Source organism: Chlorocebus sabaeus, chromosome 15 (assembly GCF_047675955.1).
Source record: "Chlorocebus sabaeus isolate Y175 chromosome 15, mChlSab1.0.hap1, whole genome shotgun sequence".
Classification (NCBI taxonomy): Eukaryota; Metazoa; Chordata; class Mammalia; order Primates; family Cercopithecidae; genus Chlorocebus; species Chlorocebus sabaeus.
The window spans coordinates 49754088-49766359 of NC_132918.1; the positions used below are offsets into that span (position 1 = coordinate 49754088).

Here is a 12272-nt window from a genome sequence, read left to right on the forward strand (position 1 = left end):
GTGGGAAGAGGCTTCCAGAGACAGAAACCACTCTGTGCAAAGGCCCTGAGGCAGCATATGGTGCCAGAATGTGCAAAGAAGAGCTAGGAGCATCGTGGCTGAAGCAGAGTGAGCGAGCACAAGGAGAGCGGAGGGCAAGGTCAGGCGGGTAAGGGGTGGAGGAAGGGCACTCAAGCCTCATGGGGCATTTTAAGGATGTGGATTTTGACTCCTAGTGAAGTCTCTTCTCTGGATCACTATCCTAATAATACCACCACTAGCTGCCACCAGCTTCAAGTTCATCTTCCATACTATGGCTGTCAGAAACCTTCATCTTTTCATCCCTTTCACTCCCCGGCTCTCTCCCTGCCTTCATGCCTGGACACACTCCCCTGCTGGGTATTCAACGCCTCAGATAACCTCGTTCCCACCCAGTTTTCCACTCCACGCTTGAGCCTGTGAAACTAACTTTGAGGGCCCCAACGTACCAAGCTGTCCACCACCTCACACTGCACGGGTTGGTCTCACCACCCAAGGGGCCATTCAGCACCAGCTGCTGCCTGACTTGCTCCTGCACACCCTTCTGGTCCCTTTCCTCTGTGTGGCCTTCCCTGATCTGCCACCCCGTGTCCCCTCCCTGCCCCAGGTTGGGTCAGGCTGCCCCTCTTCTGGCTCATGCCCCCTAATATGGCACCCAAATTACTTCCATTTCCACTTCTTGCTCTTCTTCCATTTCTTCCTCTTCTTTCTCTAATGCTGCCACCACTGCTGCCACCTGTGCCAGCTATCATTCATGGAGGGCTGCTGTGTCCTGGCACTGGGCCTGTCTCTGCAAAGGTGCTGGGCTCCCTGAGGGCAGGGGCGGCCCCAGGGAGTGGCCTTTCTTCTGCAACCCCTCAGAAGCCCACTCCCTCCCTCACTGCTTCAGCCCAGCCATACCCTGGTCTTATTGTGACTCACATCTGCCCAGTTCTTCCAGCCTCAGGCCCCCTGCACTTGCTGCTTACTCCATCGGGAACGTTCTATTCCCTGGACCATCACAGGGCTGGCCCCCTCACTTCATGTAGGTGCCTGCTTGTGTACTACCTTCTGGTACCTGGCACATGATAGAAGCATAAAACTAAAATTTGTGTAATAAATGCTGATCAAAGTGAATGTTTTCTCTTCCTTGGATGTAGAAACGCATATTTAATTCATATTTATGAATGCAAAAAAGCATTCGCTAAATATGGCATATAAATAACTGATCACCTTAATGCTGGCTAAACGTAATACTATGAGGGTTAAAATAGCATCTTCCTCATAAAGCACATGGCATTCACAAAGAGGCAGCTTCTACTACAAAGGCTTTGAGAGTCACAGGGTGTGTCATCATAGATGGAAACCCTGGGGCAACAAACTTGTGGCCCGCCAGCTAGTGTTTGGCTCAGCTCACTGCACCCCGCCTGCTGGCCCCAGTATTCTGTTTCACTAGACTAGAATAATGGGCATGCTCCAGGGCGCACCACCTTTTAGGGGGTCACAACTTTAGTAATTTTTAAAGCTGAAGTAGCACCTGGGAGGACAGCAGGTATTGCTGGTGACCCAGATCCCACAGTCCTGGGGGAGTCAGCAGCCCAGAGAGGGTCCCCTTCACTGGGGTTCCTGCTCACTCTTCCTCTTAAGTACCTGTTTATAATGATGAGTCAACTATTACTGTTTTTAAAGATTACATTAATTAAATGATATTAAGTAACAAAATATGCATACTCCACCCTCTTTACACAAAGGATTTAAGGTGGCTTCTAAAAATACAGAATGTTCAATAAAATAAAACTAGGCAAAGGAAAATGAGAGCAGAGGCAGCCAGGCCAACTGATCCCTAGGAACTGAACCTCTCAAATGGGAGTGCTAAAAATGGCCCCATTAGAGGGTCCTGGCATCACTGTGACAGGGGCCCTGCAAGATGAGCTGCCAAGTGTCACTTTTAAAGAACAGCCCTGGCTGTAGTGAGGTAATCCATGACTTCACCAGGCTCGCCCTCCCGGGGCAGGCTGGCACCCCAGAAGCATTCCATCAAAATAACGTCTTCCCCACTTCCTTCATCTCCCGACCTCATTCAGTAAACTCTGCTAGAATGTTATGTGCCTCCAGACACATTTGCTGAGGTCTAGCCCAACATTTTATTGCTAACTATGCCTCTAATCTTAGGGCCATGCCATTTCCATACAATTTCCACTCTCTGTTCAAATATTTTTCATCCTAAGGGCTTTCAATCAAGAACAGGCTGCCTCTACTCCTGTGAAAAATTAGAAGGGTAAAATAATTCTTACATTTATATAGCCCGGCAATTGCTAACGTGCATTTGTCTGTGTCATCTCACTTACTCCTTGCCCCAACCTTGCAGGGGGAGCCTTGTGATTCCCCTTTCAGAGGTAGGAGGTTGAGGCTCAGAGGACACTAAGGGGCTTGCCCGCTGCTCTGAATGGAGCAGATGAGCTGGGGCGGAGGACTGTTAACTCAGTGCTCGCTGTATGGTGTCCCAACTGTTTATTGAAGTGAAAAACATCAGGGTGGGAGGGTGAGCCTCAGACTGGCCTGGGCTCAGTATATCTGCTGTGTTGCTTCAAACAGGTGTCCCTGCTTCTGTGGGCCTCCGTCTTTTCAACTGTATAATGGTACTCACATGTAGGACTGCTCTGAGCCCAGGCTCCTGCAAACAGTATGGTTCACCAAGTGTAGGTCACTCATCTGTCCTGTCACTCTCCATCCTACAGGATATAACAGATACTTGAAAATGACTTTTAGAAAAAGAGTGCAATTTACCTGTTAGCCACCAGGGTGCAGTCAATTTCTGGTCGCTTTGTTTTGGGAATGACATACAGTGGGTACCTGTCTCCGTGGCGAATGAACACATGCACTGAGACCAGCTTAAAATGATGCGGGGCATGACCTGCGAGAGAGAAGCACATTGTCTGGTTATCACTCAATAGGTGTCAATCCTTTTAGAAGGGGGCCAAGGGGATGACCTGGCCATGTTCGTGCCGGGAATCTGAGCGGGAGGCAGCAGGGGCCACATATGGTTGCAGAGCCACAGTGAAGGGGCCCTGGCTGCCATGCCGGATGGGGGCCACTGAACAGTCTTACAAGGCGGGACAGAGGAACGTGAGTAGGCTGATTATGTCCCAGACCTCCTGGAAACCACGGGAGGCCGCTGAAATGCGGGCATGACTACTAATGTGGCCTCACTCACAGGCACAGACCAGGGAGAGATCCACGGAAATACTAGAAACAATGATTTCTGCTTTAAATCTTTCATAAGACAAGAGAGGCCATAAAGAGATCAATAAGGATTCAACACTATGCTCTGATACACTTTTAGAAAAGCAAAACTTGTAGAAATTGCCTCACTTCCATGGCAAGACGCCAGCAGGACATCCTGTGGACATCCTAAGTCCCAAGAGGCTACCCTGAAAAGCAGAGTGTCTCAACGTGCTGCGCTAGTGCCTGCCAAGGCCCCCTTTCTACCTTGGTGCTGTCTCACTGAAGATCATGATGATGGCAAACATTTGTGGTGGGTTGATCGTGAGCCACGTGGTATGTTCAGAGCAGTTACTGAAACCTCCCCAGTCCCAGGCATAAGTCCTGCGAGTTACTCCCATTTTATAGAGGAGAATGCAAGGACCCAGGAACTCATTCAAGGGCACAGCCTGGTGGCAACTGCAGCACTTGGGTCCTGGCCATCTTGCTCCTTAACGCTATGCAATGCTGCTGGAATAACTAGTTCCCAAAGGGGTGTCTGTCCTGGCGGCACAGTCAAGCCTACCTTCCATGCTGCGCTCAGCCACGCTGGGGATGTTGCAGTACAAAAGAGCTTCGTAAACAGGGTCTGTCACAGGGGGCTCCGTCACAGGGTCGGGCATGATTCTCTTTCGACTCTTGCTACTCACTCCATTCTTAGCTGTTGACACCGGGATCAGGTGGACTGAAACGAAGCAAGGCAGGTTGTGATGCATAGCTCCTGGGGCGCCAGGCCAGCTGCACGGCCCAGTGCAGGGCTAGATTTCACTTTGAGGAGCTATTCTTGCACTGAGAACCAGGGTACACTTCAGTGGAGCAGAAGTCAGCTTCCCATTCGAGAAAGGCTTCTGAGCCCCAGTGTGTCCTGCCCCTTCCTCACTGCCACTACCCTCTCCTTGCCATCTACTCAACACCAGGGGGGCCTCCCAAGCAAAGGGGCCTCACTCAGGGCAGTTGGAAGAAGAACTCACACACTAACTTCTTAGGACTTGATTACCTCTTCCTAATGCCCTTCAATTCCAGTAACAACAAGGAGGAAAACCATTATCCCTTATTGAAGACCTGCTAGGTGCCAGATGTGGGTGTCTGACATACCCCATTTATCATCATCTGCTTTATGCTTTGTGGGCCTTCAGAATCACTCATTTAACCCCTGAGAGCACTTTACAGAAGAAAGCCAACGACTTTTGAAAGTCACACATGACTTTCAAGGCATGTGTGGTGGGTGAAAGCCTGTCTCATGCTTACTCCTTGACTTCAGGCCAGCTTCCCTGCCACTGTCTTGGGGTAGCATGTGTGGGTCCTGCAGTTTGTGTGCTTGTCCATCTACCACCCTCATTCCATTACTGAGCTGACCCTTCACCACCACGTGTGGTCAGGCTAGACTGTCAGTCACAGTGTCCCTACCCTCTGGCAGGGGTGGACATGTGACCAGAGTCAATAAGGATAGTAATGGGGCAACTGGACTCCCTTTCCTCGAGACGGGTGACATACAGACAATAGAAGAAGTGCTCTTTTTCTTTTGGATGCTAATCTGTAAGAATGGAAATGTGGGGCTGCTCAGCCATCTAACCCTCATGAACAGCTTCTGTCTCAGTGGTCCCGAATCTCTCCATGTCTAGGGAATGTGTTTGCAGCATCATAGATCCTCTACAACTCCCAACACAGTAAAAGTCATACTTTCAGCATCCGCCCATTGAGGGAAATACATGAAAATAAGTGTGCTCATAGATCTATTTAACTTCTAAAAGGTTTATTAATCACCATAATATCTATACATACACACGAACAATAGCTAAAACAGGGACCAACCACCAGCCTAAATCAATGTAAATTCCCTAATTACTTCTACAAATTATTCTGCATAAATATTTAAAACTTCCCTTTGGCAAACAGATGCCATAAACAAAGATAAAAGACACGCAACACACCGAGAGAAAAATATTAGCAACTAACCTAACAAATGATTAATATCCAAAGTCCATAAGAGCCCCTACACCTGAAAAATCATTAAAGGATATGAACAGGCCAATTGCAGAAAAATAAATACTAATGGCCAATAAACACATGAAGAGATGCTTAAGATTAGATAAATATAAAAGGATGTGGTATTATTTTTCATAATTAAGTTTATTCATGATTAAAGAAACAGTAATCAAACAGTAGACTATATTAATAATTTTTCCTCATCAAACTGGCAAATCATGTTTTAATGATAACACTCAATATTGGGAAGGGTGGGAGAACCTGATGCTTCCAAACGTCATAGGGGAGGGTGGAAATTGGCGCCTTTCAGGAGTGTTTGGCAGTAGCCATCAAAATGGAATATGTGTACTATTCCATTTTGTATACTAGTCTGTGCCTTGGAATCCATTCTGTATGTATAAAGATAGCGATGCCCACACACACAAATGTAAATGTATGGCCAAAGAGATTCCCTGCAGTGCTGTTTGTAATAACAAAAAAGGGAAATAACCTAAATACCCATTTCTAGCAGAACAGAATGTTATGTCCCTGCTGTGGAACGTTCTAGCCCAGTTAAAAAGAAGAGAAAAGAATCAAAGATAAATTAAGTGAAGTGAATACACCAAGTCACTGGCTACTGATATAATCTTCTTTGTGTAAAGAAAAAAAAAAACCATAAATGCATAAATATACAGGGATTGGTTTATTACGTAAATGCACAGAAAAAACGTCTAGAAGGTTACCCGCCATAACACAGCAGTGGTTTTCCGCTGGGGAAGGATGGAATGGGGCGTGAGAAAGTATTTTTACTTGTTTCATATATTCGCACACACACATATGTACAGTCAGGAGTTGCGTAACAATGGGGATGCACTGAGAAATGGTCCTTAGGCAATTTTGTCATAGTGTAAACACCATAGAGTGCACTTACGCAAACCTAGCTGGGAGAGCTTTCTACACACCTAGGCTATTTGGAACAGCCTGCTGCTCCTAGGTTACAAACCTGAACAGCCTGTTACCACACTGAATGTTGTAGGCAGTTATAACACAATGGTAAGTACGTGTGTATCTAAACATGTCTCAACATAGAAAGAATACAGTAAAAATATGGTATTATAATATGGCACCACTGTCATATATGTGTTCTGTTGTTGATGGAAGTCATTATGTGGTACATGACTATATATATTTATAGTAAGCACATATTAATGTATTCTATATGTATAGAAATATATATTTCTGTATTTCTATGCTGTCTAAGTATGCTAAGGCAGTCTCTTAGGGACCTGGCCCTTCTGGCTGGCTCAGTCCTTGATTCTGCTCTTTTGTGAAATATACCAAGTCCTGACCCCTTGGCCATGCCTGTGGGCACACCTCCTTATGGCCTGGGCCAGGGAGAGAAGCAGCTAAGGAGACAGGATAATATGAGTGACACAGAAACGGAGGGGCACAGGTGAGGACAGTGGGTGTCCTAGAGTGCTCACAGTTTGCTAGTTCATCTGTAAGCACCTGGGTTGAGGCCTGTTGTGGCTGCCACTTGGGAACCATGGTGGTCGGGTGCAAATGACCCACCCATGACCCAAGGAAGCAGTGGTTTGAAAACCACAGACAAAGATCAGAATGAGACCTTCCATCCAGAAACATTTTATCTGCTGCTTCCTCTGGTATCCAGGCCTGTCAACCTCGTCCACTAGTTCAGAATGTGAGATCACCCTGTACTATCTGTGCCTCCCTGAGTCACCAGGACATGGCATCAGTCCACAAGGGGCTCTCCCAATACCAGGTATTCAAAACAGGTCCTGACCCATAGAAGCTGTGAGGAGAAGTCTCCCCAGCTCCATCTTGACCCCAATCCCAACCTGGTTCTCACTGTTCTGAGTTGCTCTGAGTCGCCCCACCCCACAGGATATTTCTCACCTATGCTCCGCTGTTTGCTGGCAACTCTACCCTCACCCTCTGCTCCTGAAATCTGGCCAACCCTGTAACTGGTCCTAGGGATCACCTCGTCCAGGAAGCCCACCCTGAATCCCCAGACAGTTCCCATATCCCTCTTCTATGAGCCTACCCAGTTCCTGCTGTCGCCATGGCTCACAGCATAGCATGTGCAAGCAGGGGTGTCCCAGTTTGTCACCCTGCCATCAAGGGCTGGGACTGTGCCTCTTTCACATTTATGTCCCCTGCTGATTGACAGAGGATAGGTCTTCCAAAAATACCTGCTGAACTGGGCCAGACGCTGTGCTCCATGTTTTTGAGGAAATATCTCATGGACTCCTCATGGGGAGCACTGAGGGTTGCTGAGCCAGTCTGGGGTGAGGGGCGTCCAAGACAGGCTTCCCAGAAGAGACGCCTAGCTGGGCCTGAAAGGCTGATGAAGCTGGCTGTGTGGAGGGGAAGAGGAGAGGAGCAGAGGGGAGGCTGTGAAGCACAGCCAAACACAGCAGATGAGGGTCAGCAAGCTGGCTCAGGATATGCCTTGGGTCCCGTAAGGCCCGGTCAGGATGGCCTCACCAGGGTCGATGTACAGGCTGGGCTCCAGAAGGAAGGCTGGGAAGAGGCCTGGAGGAGCAGACCCCAGGCTGCAGGCCGCCTCTGCCCTGGTGTGGTGCTACTCACCACATCAGCTCTTGAGGCTTGTCCTGATCATCTAGATAAAGGGAGCTGAGGGACAGACCCAGGGGCTGGGGGTAGACATTGCTCCAGGACACTGCTCCTCCCAGCAGGCTCTGCCCAGGCCCCCCGTGCCTCTAGCTGTCCTGTGGGACAATTAGTAACTCTGCTGACCTCAAGCAGATGACAGCAGCTCAGATGTCACAGGGCAAGAGAAAGAGGCTGTGGGGGCGTCAGAAAGAATAGTGGGCAGATAGAGGGAAGGATAACGAGTTTCTTTATGTAGGTGGGAAAACGCATGAATCTAAATGAGTGCCCTGGGGCTGCTGTGCCACCAGGACCAACATGAATAACATGATATGAGATATCTTTTCCTGATGATTAACTCTGTACCAACAGGCATGCAATTTCTCTGTGGTGTGATTACCAAGTAGGAGGGCACATTTCCATAAACTACCTTTGGAAATGAGCCTCTCTTTTATGGTGGCGTTCTCTGCTCATCTCATCTACGATCACTTTCATCCTGTCCACACATCTATAACCCTCATGTGTAAAGATGTCGATAAGGTCGCAATTTCAAAGAAATGGCAGAGAACATAGAACATGACCTCTAAAGCATCTCCTTGGGACCCTCCCTCTCAAAAGCAACCAACAAATTTCTTAGAATCATGAGTGAAACAACCAGATGCTATCCCATGCAGGCTCCCTTCCCATTACCCTTCCCTACCCCATCTCCCAAACGCACAGTGGATGACTCCGTGTGTATTACTAGTAAACAGTCCCATAGCTATAGCTAGTATGCAAGCCAAACTGATCCTCTCTCTGCTTTTCCCAGCTTCGGATCTCAACCTAGAGTTGTATCCATCAGCCAGATAGTAGACCTCAGGCAGAGGCAGGTCAAGGGAGTTACCCAAAGTCCTGCAGCCTGTAAGCCCAGGCCTGCTCACCCACTAAGCTCGGTATTCATGCATCTGTCCATCCGGCCATCCAACATGCATGCAGCACATGCTGGGGGTTCTTCAGAGAATAAAATGGACAAGGTCTCTGCCCTCACCGGGTTTACAATCCAGTTGTGGGGGACAGTCAGACATTAACTAAGAAAAGCAGGGGAGAAAGCACATGGACCATAAGGAGAAAATAGCCTTCTCAGTCGCGGGGCTCCCTGCACTCCCTGGTTGCTGGTTGGGGCGTGCAGGTATGGAAATGATGCAGTGAAGATATGGATACAAAGGAAATATTGGGAAGTTACCAGAGATGATGGCTAATACTGGGCGTCAACTTGATTGGGTTGAAGAACACAAAGTATTGCTCCTTGGTGTGCCTGTGAGGGTGTTGCCAAAGGAGATTAACATTTGAGTCAGTGGGCTGGGGAAGGCAGACCCACCCTTCATCTGGGTGGGCACAGTCTAACCAGCTGCCAATGCAGCTGGAATATAAGCAGGCAGAAAAATATGAATAGAGAGGCTGGCCTAGCCTCCCACCTACATCTTTCTCCCGTGCTGGATGCATCCTGCCCTTGAACGTCGGACTCCAAGTTCTTCAGTTTTGGAGCTCGGACTGGCTCTCCTTGCTCCCCAGCCTGCAGATGGCCTATTGTGGGACCTTGTGATCATGTGAGTTAATGCTTAATAAACTCCCATATATATATATATATACATATGTATATATATCCCTCTAGAGAGCCCATGAGTTCTGAGCCCATGAGTTCTGTCCCTCTAGAGAGCCCAGGAAGGGTCGATAACAGCTTTAAGCAAAACATGACCTAATCAATTAGACTTTGGTTAGCAGCCAACACTAGAAACTTGTCTAGAGACATGTTTCATCTAACGATGATTTGCTCATTTTGATTTTTGTTTATTCCATTGATGGTCCCCATAGAATAGAAAAAAGGAGGGAAAAGGTCAGGGTCAGAGTCAGATCATAAGAGCACAGGTTGCTAGGCCACAAGCCCCTGTCTGGCCTTTGAACCTCAGGGCACCTTAGTTATCCCTGAAACTCAACAACCCATAGGGGCAGCAGATAAAGTTACAGCCAAGCATCTGCTGCTAGCTCATTATCTGGGAGTTACTTTGACTTGCACAAGGACACACCAGTTTCTTTCCCATAGGGTGCCAAGCCAACCTCCCTGATCTTCAGGTCACCTCCCTATACCAAGGCTCTGGGATAGGGCCAAGGACAGAAATCTACCTGCATACGTGGCCTTCTTCGTGCCTTAGGAAACTGCTGTATGCAAGCTCCTCACAGGTGCCTTGAAACTGACTTTAATGGAGCACAAGGAAGGGCCCCATCCCTAGGTCAGCTCATCTCTTCCCACTTCCTTCTGTGGAGACAGACCCATCCTCCTTTGGGAGCAGCTCCTCTTCTCAGGCCAACCCCATGGCCCGGTGGGGGGTGTCATGCTGCTCCTCCAGGACCATGTCTCCACCGTGCTAACTAGCCCAGGGATGGGGATCTGACTCTAGGCAGCTGTGCCAATAAGGGACTTTTCTGGGAAAGACAGGCTGTCCCATGTGGAAGACACTTCTGCAGTGGCACTCAGATGGCTTCCAAACCCCTCCCTCCTGCCATCCCCATGCTGTGTGACAGCCAAATCACCTGATTACACAGACACCTGGCAGATTACAGCTGGGTATCAGGGACCCAGAGTTTCCCGGGAAATGTGAGCATCATGAGGCTAAAGTGTTGGCTCAGCTCTGTCTCCATTGCTGTGGGCTCACCTGCCACACAAGTCACCCCACTGACGACACCAGCAAAGAACCTCTCGGGGCCAAGGTCCACCTCCACTATCTGTTTTCTACCTTCCTAGCTCCAGGGTCTGCCTTGTCCTTTTTGGGACTTCAGCACTGGGCTAGTCACTTCCTTAGGGGATCATAGTCACTTTTTCCTTGGAACTCCACTGAAGTCCGTCCTCGGTTGCCCCTGCTACCACGGTTCTGAATGCAGGGAGGTAGCCTGGGGCTGGGGGCTGCAAATGAGCTATAGTATTACAAAGATGTGAGTTCATGCCCTGGCTCTGTTACCTCCTAGCTGTGTGACCTGGGGCAAGTATCCCTGCTCTCTGTGCCTCATTTCTTTCTTCTGTCAAATGAAGGTGATGATACCTACAGATCAGGGTGGTAACAATGATGATGAGATACCACCTGTGAATGGATTCTGGTAAGGAATCAATAAATGCTATTTTCAATTTTTAAAAAGGTGAGCGGGACATGGTGGTGCATGCCTAGAGTTCCAGCTACTCGGGGGACTGAGGCAGGAGGATCGCTTGAGCTCAGGAATTTGGGGCTGTAGAGCGCCCTGATCACACTACTGCATTCCAGCCTGGGTGACAGAGTGAGACCCCATCTTATAAATGAATGAATGAATGAATGCTATTTTCTGCATCCATCCCCTGGATGTGATTATTCCTGTTTCTTGCAGGCTCTTAAAAGGCACTCCCTTCAACTTGGGATCTGGAAGGGATATTATTAAACCCCTGTGTCCACCCCTTCACAAAAGCACAACCAGCCAATCTCCCTTCTCCTCTCGGCCACTCCAATTTTAGCAGCTTTTCTGGCTCCCTTAAATACATTCAGCCTATCTGAGATAGTGCCTTCTCATAAGCTAAAACACCCCCAGTCCTGCCACCTAATTTCTCCAATTTTCTCCCTCAAATAAACCGAAAGTCTCTTGAATTCTCTCCCTCCTTCACTGGTCTGCCAAGGAATAATGACTTGCTCTGTCAATTCCCACAATTCCCTTAGTGCTCCTCAACCCACTAAATTATCTTAAATGTCCACCCTGTCTCTAACCTGTACTGAATTTTAAAAGTAACTGTCAAATGAAAACCAGAACCACAATGAAGAGCCCACAGTTGTTATCTGCCTCTCATCATGCTTTTAAAGGCCAGAGTGGGAATCATGTTATACAGGTGAAATGGGGGAAGTCAAGCCCACATTCGTAGACTTTGAGACACTTGGTTTTATATAAATGAGATTGATCAAACAGTTGAATCCGCTTTTCCCATTTTGATCTATCCACTTTGAGCTGCAATACACCAACCTTTCTTGTTTTCCTCATTCTTAATGTTGCCTCATGGTGAACCACATTAGGTAAGAATTTTTTTTTTTTTTTTTTTTTTTTTCTTTTTTGAGACGGAGTCTGGCTCTGTCGCCCAGGCTGGAGTGCAGTGGCCGGATCTCAGCTCACTGCAAGCTCCGCCTCCCGGGTTTACGCCATTCTCCTGCCTCAGCCTCCCGAGTAGCTGGGACTACAGGCACCGCCACCACGCCCGGCTAGTTTTTTGTATTTTTTAGTAGAGACGGGGTTTCACCGTGTTAGCCAGGATGGTCTCGATCTCCTGACCTCGTGATCCGCCCGTCTCGGCCTCCCAAAGTGCTGGGATTACAGGCTTGAGCCACCGCGCCCGGCCAAGGTAAGAATTTATTATGTGCTTCTGATACGCC

At 48.3% G+C, this 12272-nt stretch overlaps 1 protein-coding gene across 2 annotated transcripts in view; it reads right to left on the reverse strand.

Annotated features, from left to right (window-relative positions):
• Positions 1-12272, reverse strand: part of PXYLP1 (2-phosphoxylose phosphatase 1) — a 62967-nt gene that overhangs the window by 12297 nt on the left and 38398 nt on the right. For both annotated transcript variants that reach the window (XM_008008911.3, XM_073023556.1), the window contains exons 3-4: positions 3785-3943; positions 2785-2911 (exon numbers count right to left, since the gene is read on the reverse strand). In XM_008008911.3, coding sequence (XP_008007102.1) covers positions 2785-2911; positions 3785-3943 — 286 coding nt within the window. The remainder of the gene's footprint in view (positions 1-2784; positions 2912-3784; positions 3944-12272) is intronic.